Source organism: Ochotona princeps, chromosome 4 (assembly GCF_030435755.1).
Source record: "Ochotona princeps isolate mOchPri1 chromosome 4, mOchPri1.hap1, whole genome shotgun sequence".
NCBI lineage: Eukaryota > Metazoa > Chordata > Mammalia > Lagomorpha > Ochotonidae > Ochotona > Ochotona princeps.
Genome location: NC_080835.1, coordinates 72,121,745 through 72,147,819, shown reverse-complemented (window position 1 = coordinate 72,147,819; position 26,075 = coordinate 72,121,745). Strand labels below are relative to the sequence as shown.

The 26,075-nt window shown below is 51.2% G+C and overlaps 1 protein-coding gene across 1 annotated transcript in view; it reads right to left on the bottom strand.

Annotated features, from left to right (window-relative positions):
- The window catches only part of LOC101528871 (cell adhesion molecule DSCAML1), an 88,258-nt gene that overhangs the window by 13,639 nt on the left and 48,544 nt on the right, over positions 1-26,075 (bottom strand). The window contains exons 12-18 of the mRNA XM_004585116.4: positions 24,940-25,107; positions 24,294-24,364; positions 19,013-19,253; positions 15,938-16,084; positions 13,553-13,708; positions 7,514-7,653; positions 1,197-1,350 (exon numbers count right to left, since the gene is read on the bottom strand). Coding sequence (XP_004585173.2) covers positions 1,197-1,350; positions 7,514-7,653; positions 13,553-13,708; positions 15,938-16,084; positions 19,013-19,253; positions 24,294-24,364; positions 24,940-25,107 — 1,077 coding nt within the window. The remainder of the gene's footprint in view (positions 1-1,196; positions 1,351-7,513; positions 7,654-13,552; positions 13,709-15,937; positions 16,085-19,012; positions 19,254-24,293; positions 24,365-24,939; positions 25,108-26,075) is intronic.

The following is a 26,075-nucleotide window of genomic DNA, read 5'->3' as shown; positions in this document are numbered from 1 at the left end:
GTATGTATGTGTGTGCACACGTGTGTGCATGTGTGTGTGAGAGCCAGAGGGTATACAGCAGTGCTAGTCTCTGCTCCCAGAGCAGCTTGAGGAGAGACGTGTGGGTGAGTTGTAGGATGTGTGGAACTCAGTAGCAGCACGTTACATGTAAGGAGCACAGAGGCAGAGAGGCCTGCTTTCTCCCTAGATGCCCAGGTTCTTGGTCCCCTGTCTCCAAGGGGTGTCAGCTTCCCCAGAAGGATCATGGCCTCTACCTTCCCCAACCTGCCACACACACCTTGAAGGAGATGAATTTTGGAGAAGAGATGAGTAGCACCCATAGCAGGAAGTAAGAGACTGAGGTCATGTGGAAGGAGCCCTGGCTTGGAGCTAGCCCAGCACTGCTTGTCTGCCCTGGGATTGTTCAGCTGCAGAGTGGGGTGGCAAGCCTGGCTCCCTCGGCTGCTACCTCTTGGGGAGCTCAAGTCATATCAGTAAGTGGGGCTGGGCTGAGGCATGCACTACCCCAGCCTGTCCAGGCCCTGGAACCCCAAGAGCTAGAGTAGTAGTTATCCCAGGCGGGCAAGTAGAGGTTGAGGGAGCAGATGTAGGCCAGAGTGCAGCCAAGTCCCCAAAGTTCTGGACTCCTGTTACCAGCTCCTGCATCTCAGGGTTGGGACAGCCACCTCCTTCTTCTTGGTGGGTGGAATTCTCTAAAAGGTGAGGCTGTACCATGTGAGGGATTCTAGGGTACACTCTGGGAAGGGTTTCTTTCAATCCAGAGTGCTTCTGTGGCATGCACAGTGCATGCACAGGGCAGCCCCTGAAGCTACATGTGCGCACGGACGTGTGTGTCTGTGTGTGTGTGTGGCAGGGAGGGGGCATCATTGGAGCACTTCCCCCCACCCTGCCCTGCCACCCCATGGACTTCTCTAAAGGAGTTCTGCATTGGGCCTGAAGGCTGGACTTTGGGGTATTGGCTTGAGAAGGGGGATTTGGATCAGGATAGCCAGCTGCAGCAGGGGCTGTGTGCATGCTGGGAGGCTTTCCTGGAGTCAGGGCAATAGAGACCTAGTCTTGGTGGCTGCAGGTGGGAAGCGACAGGCCAGAAACTCCAATGGGGAACAGGCCAGGGGAGGGCAGACAGTTCCTGCCTGGATGGGGAGAACGGGAGTTCTGGTAGTAATGCCCCACCCTGCCCCAGTCCGGCTTCTCACCCTTGCCAGCAGGTTCGATGGTGACCTTCTCGCTGCTGTTGCCCCGGCCAGCAGAGGTGACAGCGGCCACCCATAGCAGGTACTGCTGCCCACGGTTCAGGTGGGCGATCCGGTAGAAGAGCTGCTCAGGGCTTGTTTCATACTCGCTGGGAGCCTGCAAGATAGAGCCGAGTGGTCCTTGGGTCCTCAGAAGCCAAACCCAGGTAGCACGGAGCTCCAGCCCACAGGTGCTCCCCAGTACTCTGAGCTCCAAGGAGGGAACTGAAGGTGGGATATGAGGCAGGATCCAACCACATCAGCCTTTTTTCCAATCTGGAGAAGCAGTGAATGGAGTTGGCGTGGGCTGGGTCCCTGGAAAGCAACCCTCTGTGGTGTTGCTGGGTCAGTCTCAGTTTATCTCTGTGAATGACCCAGGTTCTGGTGAGTGTGGTTTGGGATCAGGGACCATGTATGTGTTTTGGGTAAGGTTGGAGCAGATCAGGAGGAGGAAGGGTGAGGGAGAGGGTCCCGGGCAAGTTCTGAGAAAAAAAACCACTTTCTGGAAAGAAGCTAAATTGCTGTCTTCATCTTGTTGGGGTTGTAGCCAGGCAACCTTGCCCATGCCAGCTGTTGGAGTCACTGCTCTGCCCAGCGCAGCTCAGCCCAGCCCAGCCCTGCCCAACCCAGCCTAGCCCAGCCCAGCCAAACCCAGCCTAGCCCAGCCCAGGCCAGCCCAGCCCAGCCCAGCCCAGCCCTGCCCAGCCAAGCCCAGCCCAGCCCTGCCCAGCCAAGCCCAGCCCAGCCCTGCCCTGCCCTGCCCAGGCAAACCCAGCTCTGCCCAGCCCAACCCTGTCTAACCCAGCCCAGCTCAGCCCTGCCCTGCCCAGCCAAGCCAAGCCAAGCCAAGCCCAGCCCTGCCCAGCCAAGCCCAGGCCAGCCCAGTCCAGCTCAGCTCAGTCCAGCCAAGCCAAGCCAAGCCAAGCCTTGCCCTGCCCCGCCAAGCCCAGACCAGCCCAGTCCAGCCCAGTCCAGCTCAGCCCAGCCCAGCCAAACCCAGCCCTGCCCTGCCCAGTCCACCCAGCCCAGCCAAAACCAGCTCTGCCCAGCCTAGCCAAACCCAGCCCTGCCCAGCACTGCCCTGCCCTGCCCTGCCCAGCCAAGCCCAAGCCAAGCCAAGTCCAGCCCTGCCCATCCCAGCCCAGGCCAGCCCAGCCCAGCCCAGCCTAGCCCAGCCCAGCCCAGCCCTGCCCAGCCAAACCCAACCCAGCCCTGCTGTCTAATTACCACTCCTGCATTCTGCGGGCAGCGAGCCCGTTGAGGCGGGAGGGGCAGGAGAGTGAGTGCTTTACCGGGCAGCACTTTATTAATGATTATTAGTGGTATAGATCGCCGTCTATATTTGTAGGTTACAGAAATCTATAAATTTTTTTTAACCAAATGACAGTTTTGACAAGTTGCCAACAAAACAATATCAGATCCCAGCGGTTTTACCAGTTGCTTTGATGAAAAGATTATGTTGCCTTGGAAACCAGAGGCTCAGATATTGAAATGAATTTGAGAAGGAGCTTTTGATAAGCGTTAGTGTGCCGGCCTCCTGGCAGCCACTTTCCCAGTGCCGGCGGGATGGGGCTGACTTCCATTTTATTTTATTTTTCGGTCAGCTGCAGGGAGGGGAGCGGAGGACAGCACGGGGGGCCCCTTTGAAGTCAGGGCAGAAATGGGGAGCAGCTTTCCTGGACCAGACCTGGGGCAGGGGTGCGGCGAGGACACAGGGAGTTGATGCATTTATTGTCTCTGCAATCTTGGGATCTTGCACACACATGTGCAAACACACACATGCACGTGTGGATGCCCATGCTGGGGTACAGATGTGGGCCACAACAGGATTCTCCCCACTCCCTGGGGGGTTCTGATGGTTCCAATGACTTCTAACAGGAAGGGGGAGAACCTCCTTTGGCCTAAGCTGTTCTCCAGCACGAAATGCTGGAGAGAAGGCATGAGTATCCCCACAGTGCGTGCGCGCGCACACACACACACACACACACACACACAGAGCTCCCTAGCTAAGCTCTCCAGCTGGCTCACTCATGGGGGTCTGGCCTTGAACTCGGGAGGTCCCTACCAGGCGACAGGACCTTCGGTATTCGTGTCTGTGCTGCAACTCATATCTGGGTACTTGGTAGCAGCTTGGACACCTGTCTGCCCTAAGCTTTTGACCTCCAGGGTGGTCCTGGTTTCCCACACCAGAGGGAAGGGGTGTACAAGGTTCACTGGGACTTGTTTTCAGTGTGGGTAGGAAGATGCATGTGTACGTGTGTGTGTGTGTGTGTGTGTGTGTGTGTAGAAAAGTTGCGTGAGCTTGCCTGTGTGCTCAGTGTGGACTTACACAAAGCAGGCATGTCTGACCCCTCAAAGGTAATAGGGGGTCTCACCCAGTGTCTGGGTGCCTTCCCTTTAACCTGTATTCCCCATGGAACTCATGAGATCGCTTTTAGATCCTCAAATAAAGTCTCGGTGGATCAAAGATTGAAAGAAGTGGCAAATCATGAAAGAAGAAAGTATGGGTAAACATCTACCTGTGTTTCTAGTCATAACTAAAAGTGAAGGAAAAATCATAAATTCAAATGATTGATACATTCAAATGATATAAAACAGGATAAAAAGATAAACAACAAATTGGTGCATATTTGCAATTTACGTGGTAGGAAATGGTTATTATCCTTAACACAGAAGAATAATTAACAAATCAAAAATTAAAAACATTGGGGTGGGCCTTGTAGCACAGCTGGTTAAGCTATTGCTTGGGATACTAGCATCCTGAGGAGGAGTACCTGGGAACAAGTCTCAAATCGGCTTCTAATCCAGCTCCCTGCTGATGAATCTGGGAGGCAGCAGTCGATACGCCAAGGACTTGGGTTTTTGCTCTCCCAGGGGAGATCCAGGTGGAGGGCCCGGCTCACTGCTGGCTATGTGGCCATTTGGGGAGAGAACCAGTAGGCAGATTCTCTCTCTCTCTCTCTCTCTCTCTGTGTCTCCCTGTCTTACTGTCACTCTGCCTTTCAGATAAATCAGCAAATAAATATTTAACAAAAAAAATAAGAAAAATATGGGTAATCAAATTAGAAAAGGGACAAAGGACATGAATTGGCAGAAGTAGAAAAAAGCAGTCAGTGTAAGAATAACTAATAATCAGAGAAAGTCTAAAATAAGTCACCTTGAAAAAAATCCAGGTGTCCAAAATGAAAACCAAACCAAACCAAACCAAACCAAAACCAAAAACAAACCAAAACCAACCCCCCCCTCAAAGCCCAAACCCTGGGATAAACATAGCTGCAGAGGTAATTCTCACAAAGCCACATATTCCAATGATGCTGGCAGTAATATTAGTTGGTGCAGTCTTTCTAATAACATTCACACTCTTGATGTGATCCAAGAACTATTGCACTGGTTGACCCTGGACAAATATTAAAATAACTACTTTAGGACTTTGGTAAAGTTAATAATGATAACGAGACATTATTTAGCATGATGAAAATTTCAAAGATACACTAAACATAGCATAGACTGGTGAGCCAGATTTTGTACAAACAGAAACTTAAGATCATGTTTTTAAAAAATATTTAATGGTGTGGCGCCAGTGCCTACATATACTGCAAGAGAAAAAGCAAGTTATATAATCTTAGTAAAATTTATGGATAAACTACAGAATATAATACATGTGTAGATCAAAGTTGTGCAGAATCTTCAAAAAGTTCATGGAAAATGGATGTTATGAAAAACCTGGGCATGGATTTCACAACCTTTTTTTTGCACCAAAATAAACTTGATCTTTTAATTCAATTTTTCCATGAATGCCTTTGAAGTCCCTCTGTATGACAAAAAAAAGTCACTGGTTTATCTTGGGGGAGCAAGAATAGAAGGGACTTTCAGTTGCTTCTTGAGTCTTTCATATATCTCATGCATTTTTATAATTAAATTGCATTATTTTTATAGTCAGAGGACAGGCACAAATACATGAAAGGATTTGGAAGAATTTCCGTCAGGATCCGCTGTAGCTCTGGCTACCTGTGCTCCCATTCACTGACAGCTGGTGTGACAGGCACTCTGTGTTCTGAGGACCCTATGCACAAGCACAATTGACCTCCTGGGAACCCACCTCCAACCCTGGGCTCCTACCTGTGAGGTAGCATGATCCCCTACACACCCACGTGTCCTCATCCCTTGCACCCCTTTGCAGGCCTGCCTTTCGTAGCCGAGCTTGTAATGCGCGCCTTTGGAATCTGGGATGCCAAACAATCCTGTCTTGTGGTGGGTGGGTCCTGCATTGCTCATTTAGCTCAGTTCAGCTCTCCTCCTCTTGCTCCATCTGCCCTTCTGTCCCCACGTGGCTGACCTGAAATTCTCATCTCCTGAGAAATCCTTGTGTGATGCTCTCTGTTGGGAGACTTCCCCAGGGGAGAGGAGTTTCTGAGATACAAAGAAGATGGAGAAAGGGTCCCAGGGTCCCCCACAGCTGGAGGAAGGGATGGGACTAGGAGCTCGGTTCTGGGTCTAGGAGAGGACTCCAGCCAGTCCACCATGGGATCCTGAGGCCCAAGCTAAAGAGGAGGCTGGACTCGGATCCCAGACCCCAGGAAGACCTCGTCATCAGAGGAACAAGCTGAGACCAAGCCAGAATACCTACACTCTCCCTGGAGTTTCAGAAAGGAAACTTGCTCAGTACCTCAAGCCATACAACTTCCAGGCTGTTCCTTACTCATTTGCCAAACAGGTATTCAGGGACATGATGGTCCAGGCACACAGTTCAATAGCTGGGGGAAAGATACTGGCCCTTTCTTCCCAGGGTTTAGGAAACCAGTGCAGGAGAATAACTGGAGCCAGCCAAGTGCCCTGCAAGGCACTCAGTGTGTGATGGTGGGGGTGAGGGCACAGCATTGCGAAAACCCACTGGGGCAAGATGCGAAGGTGTGAGAACGCATAGTGGGTATCCAAGGAGGCGAGGAGTTTGGTGTCACGTGCTCCTAGAGTGCATGAATGTGTGTGTGTGTGTGTGTGTGTGTGAGAGAGAGAGAGAAAGAGAGAGAGAGAGAATGCATGTTGGGAAATCCCAAGTGTCTGTGTAGATGTGGAGCACCTTTAAGTGAAGTGTGAATGGCACAGAACTCATCAGGGCAAGGTGCTGTCAGCCAACACCTGTAGGCCCTGACTCCCAGTGCATTCTCTCCCAGGTATACACCCAACAGGAACGAGTGTGCACCCAGAGCCAAGTATAAGGATGTCCATGGCCACAATGCTTGCATGTGTGGCAGTGCCATTGAGGATGGCGAGGAGGGGGAGCCAGTGTGCTTCTCTCTGCTAAGAGAACTCTGGCTTCAGGAGTGAGGAGCTGGGTCACCTGCCAGTTCAGGGCTAATCCAGAAAGACAGCTGGCCATCAGAGCACACAGATGACACCACTGCTGTAAAAGCTCAGGGTAGCTTTCCTGACCAATGAGTGTTAGTCTGCGGCTGCCTGGGCTGCTGACGGAGGAGGAGTGGCTGGCCTCCTGCCTCTGCTTCGTGCTCCCCAGCCCCTGCACTGCCCTCTACTGTGATCCCTTCTGCCCTATCCTCACTAAGCTGAAAGCACCAGAGGGTGAGGAATGTACCTGCCCAGATCCCTACAACAGGCATGTGCTGAGTAGTCTCTCAGCTGGACCTCAGGCCTGGGCGACTGCACACAACAAAAGAGCCAGGGGAAGATGCAGATGACTGACCTCTCTGAGCACTCAGTGGGAGGGCAGGGATTGCCTCCTGTGCTGTGCCCTCACCTGAGGCCGCCCCTCTCTTCCTAGGTTTTGGACAGATAGCAGTTTCTCAGCCCAGGCCTTTCTCAATGGCCTTGTTCCTCATGCCCTTGGCTGGCTCCAGGCTGGGATGGGCCTTCAAGCCAGAGCTGCAGCAGCATGTCCAGGCTTACAATGGTCATGTAGTACTGACAGCAGCCAGTTTCCAGGCACCATCCCAGTCCTGGGACCTGCTAAGGCCCTCTTTGGCCCAACCAGCATGAGAGCTTGGCAGCTGCTTGCCTGGCTGTGACCCAACCAACTCAAAGGAGCTTGCAGGGCTCAGGGCACTCTTGTAGCCTCTGGAACAAAGGACTTAGCCAAAACAGACCACGGATAACTCTCTGGCTACCCTAGGGTCATTTCATCCACAAATCCAGGTGGAAGGACAGATATAAGCAGCTCCAGAGTTAGGGTTAGTCCGGAAACCAGCTGATCTGCAGGGTGCCTTTACTTGTTTGTTTACCCCCCGCCCCAATGCTGCCACTATGGTTTGGTCCTGGGCCCCACTTACCGGCTGGCCAGAGCCAGGGCTGGAGCAGAAGATGGTGTACTTGCGGATGACCCCATTGGGCTTGGTGGGAGGGAGCCAGGATACGACCACACTGCTGGCTGATGAAGGGACAGCTTTGATGCCAGCAGGGGGCCCTGGAACTGAGGAGTGAGAAGGACTGGTCAGTTTGGAAAGAGGAGGAGCATAGACTTTGGGAGGAATGGGAGTAGGGAGAATGAGGCAGATCAGTCTGGCAGAGCTTCCGAGAGGTGGTGTCCTTGAGTTACCATTTAAAGAGGGGGAGCATCCAGCTTGGCAAACAGGCAAGAGGAGAAAGATGATCCATCACACTGGGAACAAAATCTCTACCATGGAGGCCCTCTGAGAAAGCAGTTGTAGAACTGTTGGGCTGGAACCAAGGACTTGGGATAGGCAGGTGAGAAAGAACCTGGGAGGAGCTCATGACCTCTGTGACCATGGACCCACAGCATCCTTGCTAACTAACCACAAGCCTGTATTTAGGGGAAAAAAACAGCCCAGCATGGGTCAGCTGCTTTTTTGGTTTGTTTTGTTTTGGCCTGCATTTCTTGGGGTCTGAGGTATGAGCTGAGGGCACTGCCCTCTGGGTACCATTGGGTCCATTCTGTTTCCAGGAGGAGCCACTCTATAAGTGGATGCCAGCTAGCTCATGGGCCCCTGAGCTCCCTTGCCTCCATCTCAGGCCCTGCCCAACCTCTCTGGGACTCTGCCTAGGGCACTGGATGCTTCTCCACACACCGCTGCTCTGCTCATTGGCACTGCACAATTCCCTTTTTGAATCACTCCCTCCCAGAGAGCCTTTGTGGCTAGTGGCAGTGTCCGGCTCGCTTTAATCTCCCAGAGACCAGTTTTGTTTTTTTTTTCCATCTAGACAATCCAGCTGACCACACCCTGAGTAAAGGGTTGTGGAGAGACTTGGTGCATCTGACACAGTGCCTCTGGCACAGCGGACTCTCAGCACATTGTAACGAGGATGCTCTCTGCCTTCCCTCTCTCAATTCTCAGCCTGTGGCAGCCACGCCATTCCCCCTCCTCAGTGAGCGGTCCACAATGGAGGCACAGTGGGACAGCTGGCTGCGGCATCAGCACCCACCCAGGGCCCTGGTCCCGGCTGCTGAAATTGCCCTTCCTGCCGCCCGTCTCCCCTGTGACTGCTCTGCTGTTCCTCCTCGGCTCAGTGTCTGCAACTGCGCAAGTGGCCCTGGGGATAAGTGAGCTCACTCGAGTGTTCAAATCTCTATTCTTGCACACTTATTTTTCCTGTCACTCACTGAGGCAGAAGTGTCAAAATCCATAGTTTTAGATTTATTCATTTCCCCTTGTAGTCTCCCAGTGTTTCCTTTTATGTATTTTGAGGTTATGAGATTCGGTGTATATAAAAATTTGGAGTTGCTTTGTTTCCCTTGTAAATCCAGTCTTTTATCATAACAAAGTGTCCTTCTTTATTTCTAACAATGCCTTTGACTTAAAGTACACTATGCCTGGCATCAATATTCTGGTTTTCTTTTAATTTTGCAGTTTGCCTTTTATCTTTTTCCAACCTTTTCAGGGTGAACTTTTCTATACTCCAGTTTGTTAGATGTCTCCTTTATAGCACATATTTGGGCTTTGTTTTTTACTTGCTAGTCTAATGGTGCTTACTTGTAAGTGTAGAATTTAGTCAGTTTAATGAAATTACTGATCTATTTAGGCTTAAATATCCAGTCTTATTAAATATATTGTCCATCTAATCTGCTTTTCCTTTGTATTATTGTCTTCTTTTAGATTATTTTAAAATATCCTATCTTACTTCCTCCATTAGTTTGAAGGCTGTTACATAGTTTGTCACTAGTGTGAGTGGTTTCCCAACAGATTACAATCATTTGGTCTAACTCTAGTTGGCACTTTTATGATAACAATACAAACATGTACACAATTCCATTTATCCTCTCCCTATTTATGTGTCATTGCTTGTGCTTTAATTCTGCATAGACATTATAATTATCCTAAGAGGTCAGTATTGACTCAGATTGACCCATCTGCTCACCGCTTCACTGTTCTGCTTTTCTTGCTGCACCATTGAGTTTCCACCTTGAATTACTGTCCTTCTAGGTGAAGAATGTCCTTCATTGGTTTTCAGAGAGGCTGATAGATTCGTGTGATTTTTGCTCATCTGAAAATATTATTTTCACCTTATTTTTGAAGAATATTTTTTGCCAGGTATGATTTCACAAGTTGATGACTATGTCTTCTTTGCACACATTTAATGTACCATTGCCTTATACTATGGCTTCCATCATTTCTTTTTTTTTTAAAGATTTATTTATTTATTATTACAAAGTCAGATATATAGAGAGGAAAGACAGAGAGGAAGATCTTCTGTGCAATGATTCACTCTCCAAGTGAGCGCAATGGCCAGTGCTGGGCCGATCCGAAGCCGGGAACCAAGAATTTCCTCCAGGTCTCCCACGCAGGTGCAGGGTCCCAAAGCTTTGGGCTGTCCTCGACTGCCCCCCCAGGCCACAAGCACGGAGCTGGAAGGGAAGTGGAGCTGCCGGGACCAGAACCGGCGACCACATGGGATCCCGGCGTGTTCAAGGTGAGGACTTTAGCCGCTAGGCCACGCTGCCGGGCCCCGGCTTCCATCATTTCTTACAAGTTATTTAATAAGTTTTATTGGTGATTCTTTCTGTCTTTTCCTCCTTTATTGCTCATTTCTTACATTTTAATCATTACTTACTTTTCAATCTTTTTTTAAAAAATTTATTTATTTTTCTTGGAAAGACAGATATACAGAGAGGAAGAGAGACAGAGAGGAAGATTTTCTGTCCAATGATTCATTCCCCAAGTGACCGCAATGACTGGAGCCAAGCCAATTTGAAGCCAGAAGCCAAGAGCTTCCTCCAGGTCTCCCATGCGGGTGAAGGGTTCCAAAGCTCTGGGCTGTCCTTGACTTCTTTCCCAGACCATAGGCAGGGAGCTGGATGGGAAGCAGGGTTGCTGGGACTAGAACTGGCAACCATATGGGATCCTAGCACATGCACGGCGAGGACTTCAACCTCTACGATAGGCAACCATGATGGACTCTCATTTAGTTACTTTCACAATTTAATTATTTGAGAGAGAGAGAAGAGAGAAATCTTCCATTGGTTGATTCACTCTTGAAATATACACCATAGTTGGGGCTATGCCAGAATGGCAGGGCCCAAGTATTTGAAGCATCACCTCCCAGTGTATGCATTACTAGGGAGCTGGAGTTGGAGGCAGAGCCAGTACTTGAATCTAGGAACTCCAATGCAGGATACAGGTGCCCTTTGTGGTGTCTCTATTGCTGCACCAAATGCCTACCTGCCTGGTTATTTTAATCTCTCTCCTTCTCTTTCTCCTCATATTAGTTTTATTGTGATATGCTTAGGTGTATATTACCTTAAGGATTTATTTATTATTTTTTTTAAAGATTTATTTATTTTTATTGGACAGGCAGATATACAGAGAGGAGGAGAGACAGAGAGGAAGATCTTCTGTGTGTTGGTTTACTCCCCAAATGACCGCAATGGGTGGAGCTGAGCCAATCCGAAGCCAGGAGTCTGGAACCTCTTCCAGGTCTCTAACGCAGGTGCAGGATCCCAAGGCTTTGGGCCGCCCTCAACTGCTTTCCCAGGCCACAGTCAGGGAGTTGGATGGGAAGCAGGGCCACCGGGATCAGAACCAGCGCCCATATGGGATCCCGGTGTGTGCAAGGGGAGGACTTTAACCACTATGCCATTGCTCTGGGCCCCGATCACTATGTCTTCTAAATCAGAAGTGAGTCACCCCTAGCTTGAATCAACCAGGCTAAGTGAGCCCTTTTCCTTCTGGGGACCTGCCTGGCAAGAGTCATGTGCCTGGGGCCTGGCATAAGGACTCAATTAGCTAATCCTCCCTCTTCAGGAGGGAGGTGCCACATAGGCGCCAGTTTGTATCCTGGCTGCTTCACTTCCCATCCAGCTCCCTGCTTGTGGTCTGGGAAAGCAGCAGAGGATGGCCCAAATCCTTGGGACCCTGCACCCATGTGAGACCCAGAAGAAACTCCTGGCTCCTGACTTCTGATCAGCTTAGCTAGGCCATTGTGACCATTTGGAAAGTGGACCAGTGGATGGAAGATCTGTTTCTCCTCTCTAAATCTGTCTTTCCAAAAATTAAATCCTAAAAAAAAGTCAGGTGCCTATTCCTGCCCATGGGAAATGGGGTTGACTCTAGTGGGAACTACCAGGACAGGTTTCACTTGTGGGAAGAGATTGCCTCCTTTTACTGTCTGCTCAGCCTATCTGGTGGGAAGCCCAGTGCTGTGGCCACCTTGCGTCCCAGTGGAGCCACCTGGCTGGCTGGAAGTCACTGGCTTAACCAGCCCCCGGGGGCTGCCTTGTCCAGGGCTTCCTGATTTGTGACTACATACTTACGCTTTTCACTCACAGTGTTTATAGGCGGGTCTTCTGCACCCAGAGCTCCCTCAGAGATGTGAGCAGGTGGTGGGAAGCACAGAGGATATGGAGACCAGAAAGCCTGGATTTACCACCTGTTATTGGATTTGCTGTGTAGGCTTACCTAGTCCTCAGCTTTGTCACTTGTGAAATGCAAGTAATCCCTGGCTCACAGGGCAGTTGAGAAGGTTGAGCCACGGTAGGCTGACATATCACAGTGTCATCATGTCAGGACTCCTGGAGGATGCAGGGTTCCTCACAGGGATGGTCAGTGCTCCTAGGCCTCTGGACTCCTGTGGGGCCTCAGTTTGGATAGGCAAACACCTGGAGGTGTGTAGGGCTCTGTCAAGCTAGCAGGCAGAAAGGAGTCTGTGGCTCATTTGCAGAAGCCAGGAAGGTACCAATGTGTGTGTGTGTGTGTGTGTGTGTGCATGCACATGTGCCTGAGGCCTCAGGTGGGACCAGGTTCTGGGCAAGAGCAGGTGGCTCTGCCTGGAGCTTCCCCTGGAAGCCTCAGTGGGGGATTAGTAATAGAAGTAAAGCAAGCAGGTTGGTAAGTACCAAATCTCTCAGAGCTCCAGGGGAGAGGAGGGCTGGTGGACAGAGATCAGGCACAGCACTGCGATTCACTGGAGACTTTAGCTGTAGGACTATCCTAGCATGAGTCACTGCTTTCAGCACCTTCTAGAACCTTCTACCAACTTATATGGCTTGGACCAAGACTTTGGGACTTAGTATCCCTTAAAATAACAACAACAATAACTGGGGTTGACTGGGAAGGAAACCATGCGGCCAATGACAGCTGCCACTTAGGTGCCTGCAGTGTGCCAGCCACCTTGGCAACTTCTTCCAAAACACAGTGCACTCAGTCAAGAAACAGCCTCAGGAAAGGGGTGGGGTGGATTGGGAGAAATCAAAGGGCTGGAAATAGGAGCCCAGAGCTGTGTGCCGCTGCTCCCACATGGCTACACCTGTGCACTGGTGGCCTTGGAGTCATGTAGCCTCAGGCCCCAGCTGGACATCCAGCCCCCATCCCAAACCATTTTGCCCCAGCCCACTCCAGGCAGACACAACTCCCAGCCTCCTCCTGCCCCAACCCCCTCTTTGTCACTTGAGTCTGGTTCCCAGGAGCAATAGCTTGGAGACCACAGCTCCAGGTGGAAATGTGTCCCATTCCTGTCCTTGAGTGCCTAGGGTGTGCCCTATTGGGGCAAGGGGGAGGGTGCGGGCATGGAGGATGACCCTGTGGGTGACCATCATGTCCTCAATCCAGAAGGTGCTTGGTGATGCTCCTGCTTCCCCCAGTACATGTATCCTGAGGAAGCCCAGCTAGACCTTGCTCCCAGGGGAAGCCCTGGGTGTGTGGGTGGTGGTGGTGGGGTTCCTCTGGCCTGTGACTCAGTGCTGCAGGCAGCAGTGGGGCAGGAGTGGTGGGGACTTTCTTGCTCAGAGGCTTCTGCATGAGACCCAGAAGAACATTTCCACATGCCCTGTGAGTGTCAGCACTTCAAACCAGCCTGGCACTCACCAAGGTCCTGGAGAAGGGCTGGTGCCCTGCAGCTGGGATGGGGCCCATACTCACCATCCTCCTTGGTCTGGATATAGAGCACGCTGCTGCGTACGCCATCCCCAGCCTGTGTGTAGGCCAGCACCTGCACGCTGTAGTTGGTGAACTTCTCCATGCCCCGCAGCTCCACCCGCTCCCGCGTGGTAGTGATGTTCTGCATCTCGCCCCACTCTGCCAAGGCAAGCAGTTGCTGAGTACAGCCCTACCCTGTGAAGGCCCCTACCTGCTGTACCGCAGGCTCCCACCAGGGAGGAGGGAATGAATCCGGACTGATGGCATCTGTAATTGGCCCAGTCACAGTAGGTCACTGCCTAATCTCCAGTAAACCCAGCACCAACTTGAACTTGACACCCTTTAAAGACCTGCATCTCTGCACGTCTCTCCCTGCCTGCTGCTCTGCTCTCTCTTGTAGGAGAGACCCTGAGGTCCCTGGAGCCTGGAGAGTAGTTCAGCCCATGTGGGATGGGCCAGCAGCCTGTCTTCCCTGCTGCACCAGCCCCTCTGTGGCGCTCAGATCTTCCTGGGCCAGTCTAATCAGAGGCCGGCCCCTCCCCTGTGTTGGAGGGCTCCTAGGCCACTACCTGGCCTCTCTGGGCCAGCTGCTTAGTAACCCATCTACATCTCTCCATCACTGAGGATATAGTCATTTGTGGGGCCTAGGGGGCAGCTACAGACACCTGTTAATACTTGCATGCCCTGGGGAAGGGGGATAACCCCACACTGGGCCTTCTGGGAAAAGGCTCTAGAGAAACCCCATAGCCGTTGCCTGCAAAGAACAGGTGTAGAGAGCCTGGGCGAGGTGGGGGAGCCATCACCCTGGCTCTGCAAGGAACTTATTAAAGGCTTCAAGGAAGGTTTTGTTATGGAGAGGCTGGCATAGGAGGGTGAGAGTTGGAGTTGGAGTAGAGACAGGCCCCTGAGCCCCCATTACAATTACTGGGCCAGGCCTTGTGGGGATGGATGCTGTATGCTCGCTGCTGGATCTATGTTGTGACCTGACATAAGGCAGAAGGGTCCTGCTGGGGATGGCTGCAGTCTGCTAGGGCCCAGAGGGTGAGGATGCCATGGCCAGCTTGAGGCAGGCCTGGAGGCTGCTAGGGGTGGGGTGGGGGTGTCTCAAAGGTCCAAGCAGCAGGGCCTGCTTGTCCAAAGGAGGGACCAGGGAGGACCAACCAAGCCTGCAGCCAAAGGAAAACCCAGGGCAAGGCAATGTGGCCCAGAGTCCAAGAGGTCCCCAGCAATTTCAGAGCCTATTGCCTTCCTTCAGGGCTGGGCTGGGGAAGCTTGTGTCTGTACAAGCAAGGAGGTAACCCTGGAAAAGGAAGAAGCAGCTGCAACTGTGTTGAGGTCTTTTGCCCTGAGCAGTGTGGCTTGGCGTGTCACAGCCAAATTGGCTTGAGAGAGAAAAAGAGAGAACAAGAGATGGAGAGCGTGAGAGCAAGAGAGACCGAGCTCCAGTGCTTGCAGCAAACCATGGGGAGGGCTGCGGGGACTACCTCTTAACAGCAGGTGACCATGAGCTCCAGTCCTGGCTCCTCCAGCAAAGAGGGGATGCAGGGGCTGGGAGACAAATGGGGGAGCAGGGGAGGCAAACTCAGGTTAGCCTTGGGGGTCTGTTGGAGCAGTGAGACTCAGGGGAGGCCATTTCCACAGTTTGGTGTGCTGGGCCTTTGGTTTGCAAGACTATGGAGAAGCTGATCACTTGAAGGTCCTGGTGTATGTCAGTGAGTGGGAACTTGGTGGGGTTTGGCGGGGGTGGGGCACATACACCTGTCTGCTACTGCATGCTCTGTGGCATGCCCCCACACTGAGCCCCTAGGGAAAGGTTCTAGAGAACCCCTATTGCCTGCTGCACGCTCTGCCCTGCCCTTCTCCAAGTCCTGGCAGCTCACCTGCGCAGACGGCACTCCTGTGCAGACAGTACAACTCACTGCCTGCCTGCTCGCTCCAGTTCTCACTGGGTTCTGGGAGCCATGCTTCCTCTCTTGTCCCCCCACGAGATTTTCAGCAGGGGCCAGGCCCAGTGGCCCAGTTGCCCCTCCCTACTCCTCCCTTGATGGTCCTGGCTGTTCTTGTAGGGACCGTGGTCAGACAACTGTGTAGTTATAGCACAGTATGTTAAGTAAGAAAAGCAAATGTGCCTCTAGCAGTTGCTGGAGGGTCTCTCCCCAAGTCCTCTGCCACTCAGAGAGGTGACCATGTGTACCACCAATGGCTCTGCCTGCAGTGGATTGGTGCCTGAGAAGCCCCAGCCCTTCTCTCACCACCTCCTGGCCCTCATCCTCTCTGTGGCTCCCACATGTGGATTAGGAGGATGCATTCTCCCTTGATTGGCTGTAGCTAGGACCCGCCCCACTGACACCATCTAGTACTTGTCACCCCGAGACCCAGAAGGCTTACCCCCATCCACGTAGAGTGACCAGAAGATGACCCGATAGCCTTTGAGGACCCCGTTGAGGGTGCTGCGTGGGGGCTCCGACCAGGAGATGACAGCCACATCAGAGGTGATGGAGAGGGCCCGGACGTTCTCAGGGGGCTGGCTGGGCACTGCGTGGGGTGCGGGGAAGAACCAAGGGACCACTCAGTCAGTCAATCAGGATCATGAGTGGCAGTGCAGTGCATTTGTGCCAGGTTGGACCCTGTTGTCCCCCTGGGAGGGACATCCAGCTCAATAAGCAGAGTGATTTCCTGACTCAGAGAGTGGTAAGGTTGGGGCTAGGCATTGGCAAGTGAATCAGTGCTCCCTTCCCAAGATTGGAAGAGAGGACCTTGCAGCCTCCCCTCCTGCTTTCTGGTTCCTGGCTCTGCTTAAACCTTGAACTTTGGATCCAAGTCTCTGGAAAGTTATCAAGTGGGTCACCTTGACCAGGACCCACTTTTGCTGAGTGTGACGTTACCTGGAAGAGGCCAAGCTGCCTTGAAAGTGCATGCACTTTGCCAGCAGCCCCTTGTGCCATCTGACCAGGGCGCCTGAGCTGAGGCCTGGGGCTGGGGATGCCTATGTCCTTCCTTACACCAATCTGAAGGGAGGGAAGGGGCTGCAGGGAGAAGCGCCCCTTAGGAACTTTAAGGACTTCAGGGACCCCATCCCTGTTCCTTTCCCTGGACACTCTCAAAATGCCAAGGAAGATGGGGCTGCCTTGGGTTGGCCTGTCTGCAGCTGACCACTGGTGAGACAGCAGATGGTGGTGGGAACCACGGGCTCCAGGGTCCTACCCAGCCAGGGAGAAGTTTGGTGGCACCTGCTGCTGATCTCTGAGGGGCCAGGGCCATGGGGAAAGGCAGGGCTTGTCTAGTTCTTAGTGGGAGCCACGAGACACAGGCGGGATGTAAGGTAATTAGATCCCGTTGCCCCACAAGAGGCAACTCTAATTTTTATGAGCATTTAAATGATGATACATCATCCTAACGATGCTCTTTGAGGATGATTATTGTTTCATATTACTTAGGTGTAAAAATATAAGCACCATGTAATTAGGGACCCAGTGTAATAAACTAATACAGATCGCCTGTTCGAACAAAATGAAGGTAATATAATTATGGAAAAGACACTATTGCTAAAGCAGGGGCCCTTGACTACCCCAGGAGGAGTGCTAATATTGCCAGGAAACGATCAGGATCTGACAGGCTAACGAGGGCCCTAATTAAGTATGAAAAACTGCTGAACAAATGCTACCGGAAACTTTCTCTGCCTTTCCCCCTTTGTTTAGAAGCTGTCTCCACAGCGGGAGCAAATCTCTCCCTGCTGGGCATCCCTGGGACCTCCCACATGGCAAGGGAGGTGAGGCTCTGGCCGAGGCTGGGTCCAGGGCGACTGTTCCCTCAGAGTCATTGCTCCCCTCTGGACTGACTCTCCGAACCAAGACGCTAAAGCAGAAGAGCTGGGGGCTTTAAGGGCCGGGCCTTAGATCTCACCAGTGCTGAGCAGACAAACTGAGAAATGCAAATTCTTGGCTTCTAAGTTTCTGGGCCTGGCAGTCAGTTCCGCAGGCCACCCAGGGAGCTGCTGCCTGCACCAAGGCCTGCCTGTCTGGGGCAGCTTGACAAGTTGCTCTGTCTCAACCCAACCAGGCCTGTAGTCAGCACATCCGGATGGTGGGGAGGATGGAGAAGATTGTGGGCTAGGGGCAGAGACCGGTCCCCAGGTGCCCAGGACTCTGGGGCCATGAAGTATGCCCCAGTGCCCAGAGGCAAGATTCTTTGGCCTTGGAACCTGGACATCAGCATTTTGAAAGCTCCTTAATTAATTCCAATTTATAGCCAAAGTCAGGAACTGTGGGCTTAAGCTAATGTACTCTCAAATGTTTCATGTGTCTCCCTCCCAAGGGTGCTGTGAGGGAGATAGAGAGCCATGCTTAACCTCAAGGAATGCTCCCTCACATGGGGTCTTGAGCAGCGGGATAGGCCATGGTGGCAGCCTCCTGCTCTCCAGGACCTGGGTCATCCTTTGAAGGGATGGAATGGGCAGGTACAAGCTGTGCTTTCTGCTTTTTGTGGGGGCTGTGACCGGCCCAGCCCCATCTCTGGGAACATCAGGCTAAGTCCCCTCCTGGCCTGCCGCAGGCTCAGGTACTAGCCGATTCTTCTCTGAGCTTGGAGGGCAGGTGTGATTCCCATTTCCTCCTAGCCCTCTTCCCTGGGGAGAAGTGAGGGTTCTTATTTAACTCCTCAGAGTGCAGGTTCCCAGTCATGGAGGAATTAAGTGTTAAGACATTGTGACCCTGGGTTGATATCGGATGGCCTTGGGTACTGGGATGTTTTGGGAGGCTGAGTATGGCCTCTGCTTATCTCTCCCTTCCTCCCAGAAATGGGATGAAGAAATAGAAAGTTTGGAAACAATGATCACACCCACTTTTTCCTAACCCTAGATCCTTCCAACCCTGATCAACTATGTTAACATCATCTAAAATAATAATAATAATAGTAATAATAATAGTAATAATAATAATAATAATAAACTTGGGTGTCAGGCTTCCTTCCCTCCATAGCTATAGTCTGGGATCTTAATTAAAACAGGCAAGGCAGGGGGTGAGGACAGGTTCTAGGTTAGAAGCATGCAGGGTCCTCTATTTTTGCTTCCTTTTTTCCAGGAAACTGCCACTGGGGAGAAACAGGACCCAGCAAATAGAAGAAAGAGCTTGGGCCAGAGAGGGATGGGCTGGGGGCTAGAAAGGAGGAAGCCAGGGCAGGGGGAGAAGTAGGGGTGGACAGACAGGCACTCAGGTTGACCAACAACCTGAAGGCAGGACAGGAGTGAGAACCTGGGCAGGGGGCAGCTCAATGCCCCATTGGGAAGAAACAGAGCAGGAAGAGAGGGGTCTGCCAGGGGGGCCTGCATGAGTTCCAGTCTCAAGATGGAGCATAGAGTGTGTGAAAGCACCCTCAGGTCCTTGTTGGCTGCCATGGCTTAGCCTGTGGTGAGGGTCTGCATTTCCCCCAGCAACTCTGTCCCCTCAACCCCACCTCTGCCCTTACCATCTTCCAGGGTGGTAGCATTGATCTCACTGGAGGAAGGCCCCGTGCCTGCCCGATTAAAGGCCTGGACCACCACTCCATACTGGGCAAACTTCTTGAGGTTGTCCAGGGTGTAGACCTCGCTGTCCCCTGTGGCCTTCATCTCCACAATGCTGTACTGCCCGTTGCTGCCGGGGCTATTCTCCCGGTAGCCAATCTGGTAGCCCCGGATGACGCCGTTCTGCAGCTCCTTCTTGGGTGCCTGTGAATGTGGGGAGGTTGAGGATGAAGACATGGTGACAAATCCGGGGCAATGCTCTTCACACCCCAGTCAACTCATGTCTCTCCTGGGCCCCTTTCATGATTGTCCAGCTCCCAGTGCCTGAAGCGGCGTCACCTCTCGGTCAGTCCTCTTCCCTCTGGCTTCTGGCTTCCCACTTCCCACTTCCAGGCTGGTCCCCAAGCTGGTCATGCCAGGCCTGCAGGGATGGTGGTGCGGGATGCTTTTTCCAGGACATCCTCCTCTCTGTCCTGTGTGTGTTAGCAGACCCCACCTTCACATGTCGCTTCTTAGCTCAGACCTCTTCCCAGGACCCTCCCAGTTTCTTGCCTTTATTTTCCTCCATGACACTTGCCATTTTATAGATTTTTACCTGTATATTCAACCATGTGCCTAGGCTAGACTGTGAGTACCATGGGGAGGAGAAGGATGGTGGGCCCTGAGAATTGTTGTCTAAGTGGAGTATGATTGCATGGGTGAAGCCACTGTCTGTGATTCCAGCATTTCATATGAGTGTTGAGTCGAGTACCGGCTGCTCCAATTATGAGCCTGCTCCTTGCCAACAATACTTTGGGAAGCAGTGGAAGATGATGGCTTGGGGTCCTGCCACTAATGTTGGGAGATCTGAAGGGAGTTACAGGCTCCTGACTTCAGCTTAGCCCAACCCTGGTCCTTGCAGCCATTTGAGAAATGAGCCAGTGGATTAAAGATCTATCTTCATTATCACTCTAGCTTTCAAATAAATCAATCAACCCTTAAAAAAGTGGGCCCTTAGAACATGTTGGATGAATGAATGAATGAATTGGGGTATCACTGGGCATGGCTCAGGGCCTGAGATCATCAGATGGAGAGGAAGGTGCGCAACTACTTTGTATGGAAAGAAAGCACCTCCAGATGCCACTTCATACCCATTAGGATGCTAGAACTCAAGAATGGAAATAATGCATGGGCAGGGGCATGGAGAAAGTAGAACCCTCCTAGTGGAATGTTTGGCAGCTTCCTGCTCTTTTGGACCTGGGTCATCCTCTATAGGGATGGAGTGGGCAGGTGCAGGCTGTGCTTTCTGCTCTTTGTGGGGCTATGACCAGCTTGACTCCTTCTCTGGGGCAACCATTGTGGAGCATGGTCTGGCAGTTCCTCATTTACACAGATAATTACTGAATGGCCCTGTAATCCTGCTTCTGGGTGCAAACCCCAAAGAGCTGAAAGACAAGGATTCCCCCAGACATTGGCACCTCTGAGTCCATAGCAATGGGATTCACCATTGCTCCAAGGTGGATGCAACCCAAGTCCCCATGGACAGACAGATGCATGGCCACACAAAACACAGTGTGTATGTACAATGGAATGCCACTCAATCATGTAGCATGTCACTCAATCTGACATGGTACAGCGTGTGGAAGCTTTGAAGGCATTATGTTAAGTGACAGTAGCCTGACACAAGAGGACAAATACTATATGATTCCACTTAGGAGATATCTAGACTAATAACCTCATGGAGACAGAAAGTAAAAGTTTCCAGGGACTGGGTTGGAAAAAGGAATGTGGAGAGTTAGTGATTTACAAATTTATTTCAAAAGCAGAGGGGCAGAAACAGAGGTTTCCCATCCACTGGGTCACTTCCCAAATGCCTGCAACAGCCAGGGTGCGGCCAAGCTGAAACCAGGAACCCGGAATTCCATCTGGGTTTTCCCATTTGTGTGGGCAGGGATACAGGCACTTGAGCCATCACTGCTGTCTCTCAGGGTGTGCATTGGGCTGGAAGCTGGACTCCGGAGTGCAGCCATTCTGAGAGCAGATGTAGCTGTCCCAAGTGGTGGCATCACCACAGTGCCAAACACCTACCCTGCAGGCTGATGTCTAACAGGTGTGCAGTTTCAGTTTGGGATGTTGATGAAGTTCTGGTCAAGGGCAGTGGTGACGGCTGCACAGCCTTGGCTGCTCACATAACATGGTTATAATGGCAAATTTTATATGTGGTTTTCCTACAACTTAAAGAGTTCTTGACTTTCATCTGGGCCAACCCTCTGGGATGGCTAGCTCTGGATTGCCCCAGATACCAGTGCCAGGTGCTGAGATGTTAGGAGGGCTGAGCCTTGAGGACAGCTGGGGTGGAGATGGTAAGGACAGGGGCCTCACAGAGCTGCTGGGAATGCAGACTGATCCCAGCGGCAAGGCAATGTCCTGGAAAAAGCACTCTCATTTCAGGCTTGAACCCAGATCCATACTCAACCACATACACCCCAAACCCTGGGTGGGAAAACCTCAGCACATGAACACTCTGAACCACAGTGTTCTCATACATGTTACACACTCTCCCCATGTACCCCACTCATATGCAGGCCCACCAGAACAGATGTGCCAATCCACACACCAGCCCACAGTCACATATATCCAGGATCACAGGAGGAAACGCTTCTTTTAACAACAGAGCTGGCCTACCTATACATTGAGGCCAAGTACACATTCTAGTGCATATAAAAACCAGCCTGTAGCAGGGTTTTAAAGATGATCGAGTTAATTTAAAAGCCCACCCTCTATTGTACTAAAAACTAGTGAGATCTGAAACAATTAAGTTTAGTGGAACAGCTCCACTTTTTGTTTTAAACCCAGTGGATGTTTTAAATGAGTTACATTTTAAAGCTCATTGTTAACTCAATAAAATGGAGTTTTTAATTTAGCACAATTATTTTGAACTCACTAAATAGGTGTGTGTGTTTATTTGACTTGAGTTTTTCTTGCTGCCTGAATAATGTTTCTCTGCACTGGGAGGTCCTGTTCTCTAGTTTCTAAGTGAGCAAATGTCTGCATTTGGATCTCTCTCTCTCTCTGTCTCTCTCTCTCTCTCACACACACACACACATGCGCATGCCTGAGCATACATGGACATCTATTGGAGGCATAAATGTATCTTCAGGAGCCTGCTATTTTCTTTGCAGTGACCGAGTCTGACATTACAGCTACACATACTCCCTTGTCCACCCACATTTTGATCCTACCCACATGCCTACTTACTCAGAACTCTACAACAACACATAAGAGTGCCTAGGAACTGGAGCGAAAATGTTTATTCTGATGTAAAAATTTAAAAAATGCATATAAATGCTTCCCCAAAAATATGTATTATGAAAAAGTGTGCATAAATTTCATTTTTTTTTTTGCACCAACATGGTCGTACCATTCAGTTTTATTTTTCCATAAACTCTCTGGTGCTCTCCTAAACCTGCACCATGTCCCCACTTGGACATATCTGTTTTCCAGGCACTCTCAGACACACCTCCCTACAGGTGCACATGATTTTACACAAATCTTGGCGGGACCGCTCTTCTTCCCTTCTCTCTCTTTTTTCCTCTTCTATCTGTCTCTCTCTTTCTCCTCCCTATGGCACACTCAGGGTTTAAATCAATCTTAACAACATTTCTCTGAAGCATTAAGAAATCAATAGAGCTGATTGCAAATTTATGTCATAAAGCAGGGACGATTCGTCTGGTGGAAAGCATCTTCAGATGAAGTGAATCTTTATTTTTCATTAATCTGTTTCTCGGTGTTGAAAAAAAAATCTCCTGAGAAGTCAGTTCCCAAATTTATTGGCTGACTGGTTCATTCTGAAGTTCTAACTTTCTAAGCAATTTTATTTTTCATCATGAGACTTTGGAGATATAAATCTGATTCTGAATTTGTATCGACCTCCAGGTCAGAGCTTTGTAGCCAAGTGTCTTTCTCCCCGCTTTAGGGATTCGCTCCCTGTCCCCATTTGCCAGTGCCTTCTGGGAGGATTTGCTGGAAATGGGGTCCAGAGCCAGGCTTTGGATGAGATGACAAGAGGCCCAATCTCAGAGTTTTAGCCCCCGGGGGCTTGGAGAGAACTCCTGGAGCCCAGGTCTGAGTCTGGGCTGGAAGGATCCAGGAAATCAGATATTTTCTAGGTGGGCTGGTCCTTTCGGAAGATACCAGCTGCCCAGTCACTGTCTGGCCTTCCAGCTGCTCACTTTTTAAAGGGAAAGTAGGAATCAAGTTATTGGTGTGCATGTGTGCCTATGTGTAGGGAGTGAGAGAGTACAAGTGGGTACATAGTGTCTTGGGGAAAATGTCACCAGACCTTCTGAATCTCCCAGAATACCACCTTGACTGGCTGATCCATGATGAAGATGAAGGCCCCCAGATGGGAATGTCCCTGGAAGACCCTAGAGACACTCTGAGGAGGCTCTCTGCTCTAGAGCTCCACAGAACAGGCAGTGATGGGAATATCAGGCTCCAGACTGTGTGTGTTGAAGCCCTAGTGTAGCCCTGTGTCTACTGGAGTGACCCTGGGAAAGTCTATACCCATCTCAGCACCCACAGCCTCCTCTGATGGGTGGGGAGGCAGGAGGCAGGGACTCCTCTAGTCACCAAGTAGGAGGACCATCTCAGTTGGTGCAGAGAGGAAGCACGTGGAGACTGGAGCATGGTGTTAGCCCTCCTACACCCATGGAGGGACAGGGCCCAGGCACCGTTAGTCCTGCTCAAGGTTATTCTGCTGTTTCTTTTCCCGGTTGTGCAGTCTCCTCTCAGAGTTCCTTAAGTGGAGATGTTTCAATCTTCCCTACACCTGATGGCTCCCAACCCTTAGCAATGGCTCTGTCTGCAGCTGCCCTGACCCTCAGAGGTGAGAGGGCAGCTGTTTTCATCCCGGTGCTAGAGAGATACAACTCTTCCCAGAATTCAATATGATTGTCATCAGATCACATAAGGTTTGAAGACGTTCTGGGTGGGAAAAGTGAAGAGCCATCTTTCCTCCTTGACACTGACGATTTCCATCCCACCGCGGTCCTGCCCTTGGCCAGAGTTCCTGGGTGTAGAGGAAGGGTGGGGATGGATGTCTTTGACCCTCATTTGCTCCACCCCTCAAACCTCACTCATTTAGTACAACAAACAAAGCAACCAGACACGAACTTGGGATGAAACTGCAGACCAGCAAGCCTTCCGGGGGCTTCATCACAGGATCTAGGAGCTGGGGTGATGGTGGTGTTCTACCTCACTCACCTTCCAGGTCACTTGGATGCTCTGTGAGGTCACTGGCTGCAAGGTGACATCCATGGGAGGCCCATCAGGAGCTGGGGATGCAGAAGCATGTATGAGCCTTGGGGATGGGGAGGGAACCCTGGGCTCCTGACTGGAAGAAAAGGGGCAGGAAGGCAAAACGCACACCCAAGGGGAGAGAGGCTGAGCCTGACTTCCCCACACCAGTGACTGCTATGAGATATTGGTTATGTTGGTTTCACTTAATGCTCATTTGCAAAACTTCACAGACATGTGCTTTTCTGCATTGTTTCATGCTTCACCATAACAAATAAAGCACAGCAAGAGGAATCTTGCTTAAGCTTTCTGGAAAATTCCATGGCAAAGGTCACAACAGAGAACGATCCAAGGGTCTAGCACTCCAGCCTGTGCAGATCTGTGTTTTCTAGAAAGACTGGGCCCTGGGGAGAAGGGCAGGACCACGGACGCTCCTCAGACCCAGCATCCAGAACCCCATCTGGAACAGATGGTAAAACAGAATAGCTTACTGTTGGCCCAGACACAACACAAGCACTGTGGGATCTCTGCCCAGCTTTCTTCTGACCCACTTCCAAAGGACAGGGCTGGTGGGGGTCCCAGAGTCCCTGGTCCTCGAGCGTGAGGGACTCACCAGCCTCCTCGGTGCTGATGGTGAGCTCCTTGCTTGGCTCGCTGCGACCGATCTTGTTGAAGGAGTACATGCGGATGCTGTACACGGAGGCAGGGTGCAAGTCCACAATGTTGGCCTGGTTGATGGTGGGAGAGATGTTGCGAGTGGACTGCTTGAAATCCCAGGAATCTAGAGAGAAGACAGAGCCACAAACTCCAGGACCTCTCCCTTGACTCCAGCACCAGCTCACACAGATGCTGGTGAGATGGGGTTCTTAACCACTTCATGGGGAGCACCAACTGTCCTTCTCATGAAGCCCCGGCTTGAGAGGAGCCCGACTCTCCTCTACGACTGGCTAGCTGATGAGTATAACCCTGAGGCAGGGATTGGCTGGGATGTTCTCCAAGATTATTGCTTGTTAGCCATGGAGGAAAAGCTAAGTTGCCTGGTCTCTCCTTGCTGGATCTCTCAAACAGCTCAGTGATCTGTTTTCCATGCAAGACACCCCAGCTGCACAGTAGTCTCTGTGCACAGGGAAGCCAAGTCTCTCCCCTTCCTCCTCTGTGTTTGTATTTCCTTTCCTTGACTCTTGGGAGATAACTGTCCTGAGGGTTGCTTGTTACATTTTAGGGAATGGGTCCAGCGCCAGGATGTCCAGCCCCATCCTCTTTCTTTCACCAGCAGGACGAATGTGTTCATAATTTGTCTGGAGGACGGGCTATTGACTCCAGGGTCAGTATGCAGCAGAATTGCAGAACTTTTGAAAACACCAGACAAAATGTCACTTAGGGATGCCGTGACGACAAACCCACTGCCTTGCCAGAGGAACTGAGTACCTCATTCAAACTGTGCTCCCTGTGTTCCTGTCAGAGGAGCTCAAGGAAAAACAGGAAGGGGTGCAGGAACATCAGAGCCTCAGCTAGGACCTGCCAACCCCAGGCTGCTTTTCAAATGTGTTTTTGTTTATTTGAGAGGTGGAAAGATGCTCAGAGAGGATGAAAGAGAGCTTCCAATGGTTGGTTCAGTCCCCCAACAGCCAAGGCTGAGTGGGTGCTGAAGCTGGGAGCAGAGAACTCCACTCAAATCTCTCCCATGGCTTTCAGGAACCCAATCATGTAGGGTAGTACTACTACCTCCAAGAAATTTGGGTCAAGAGA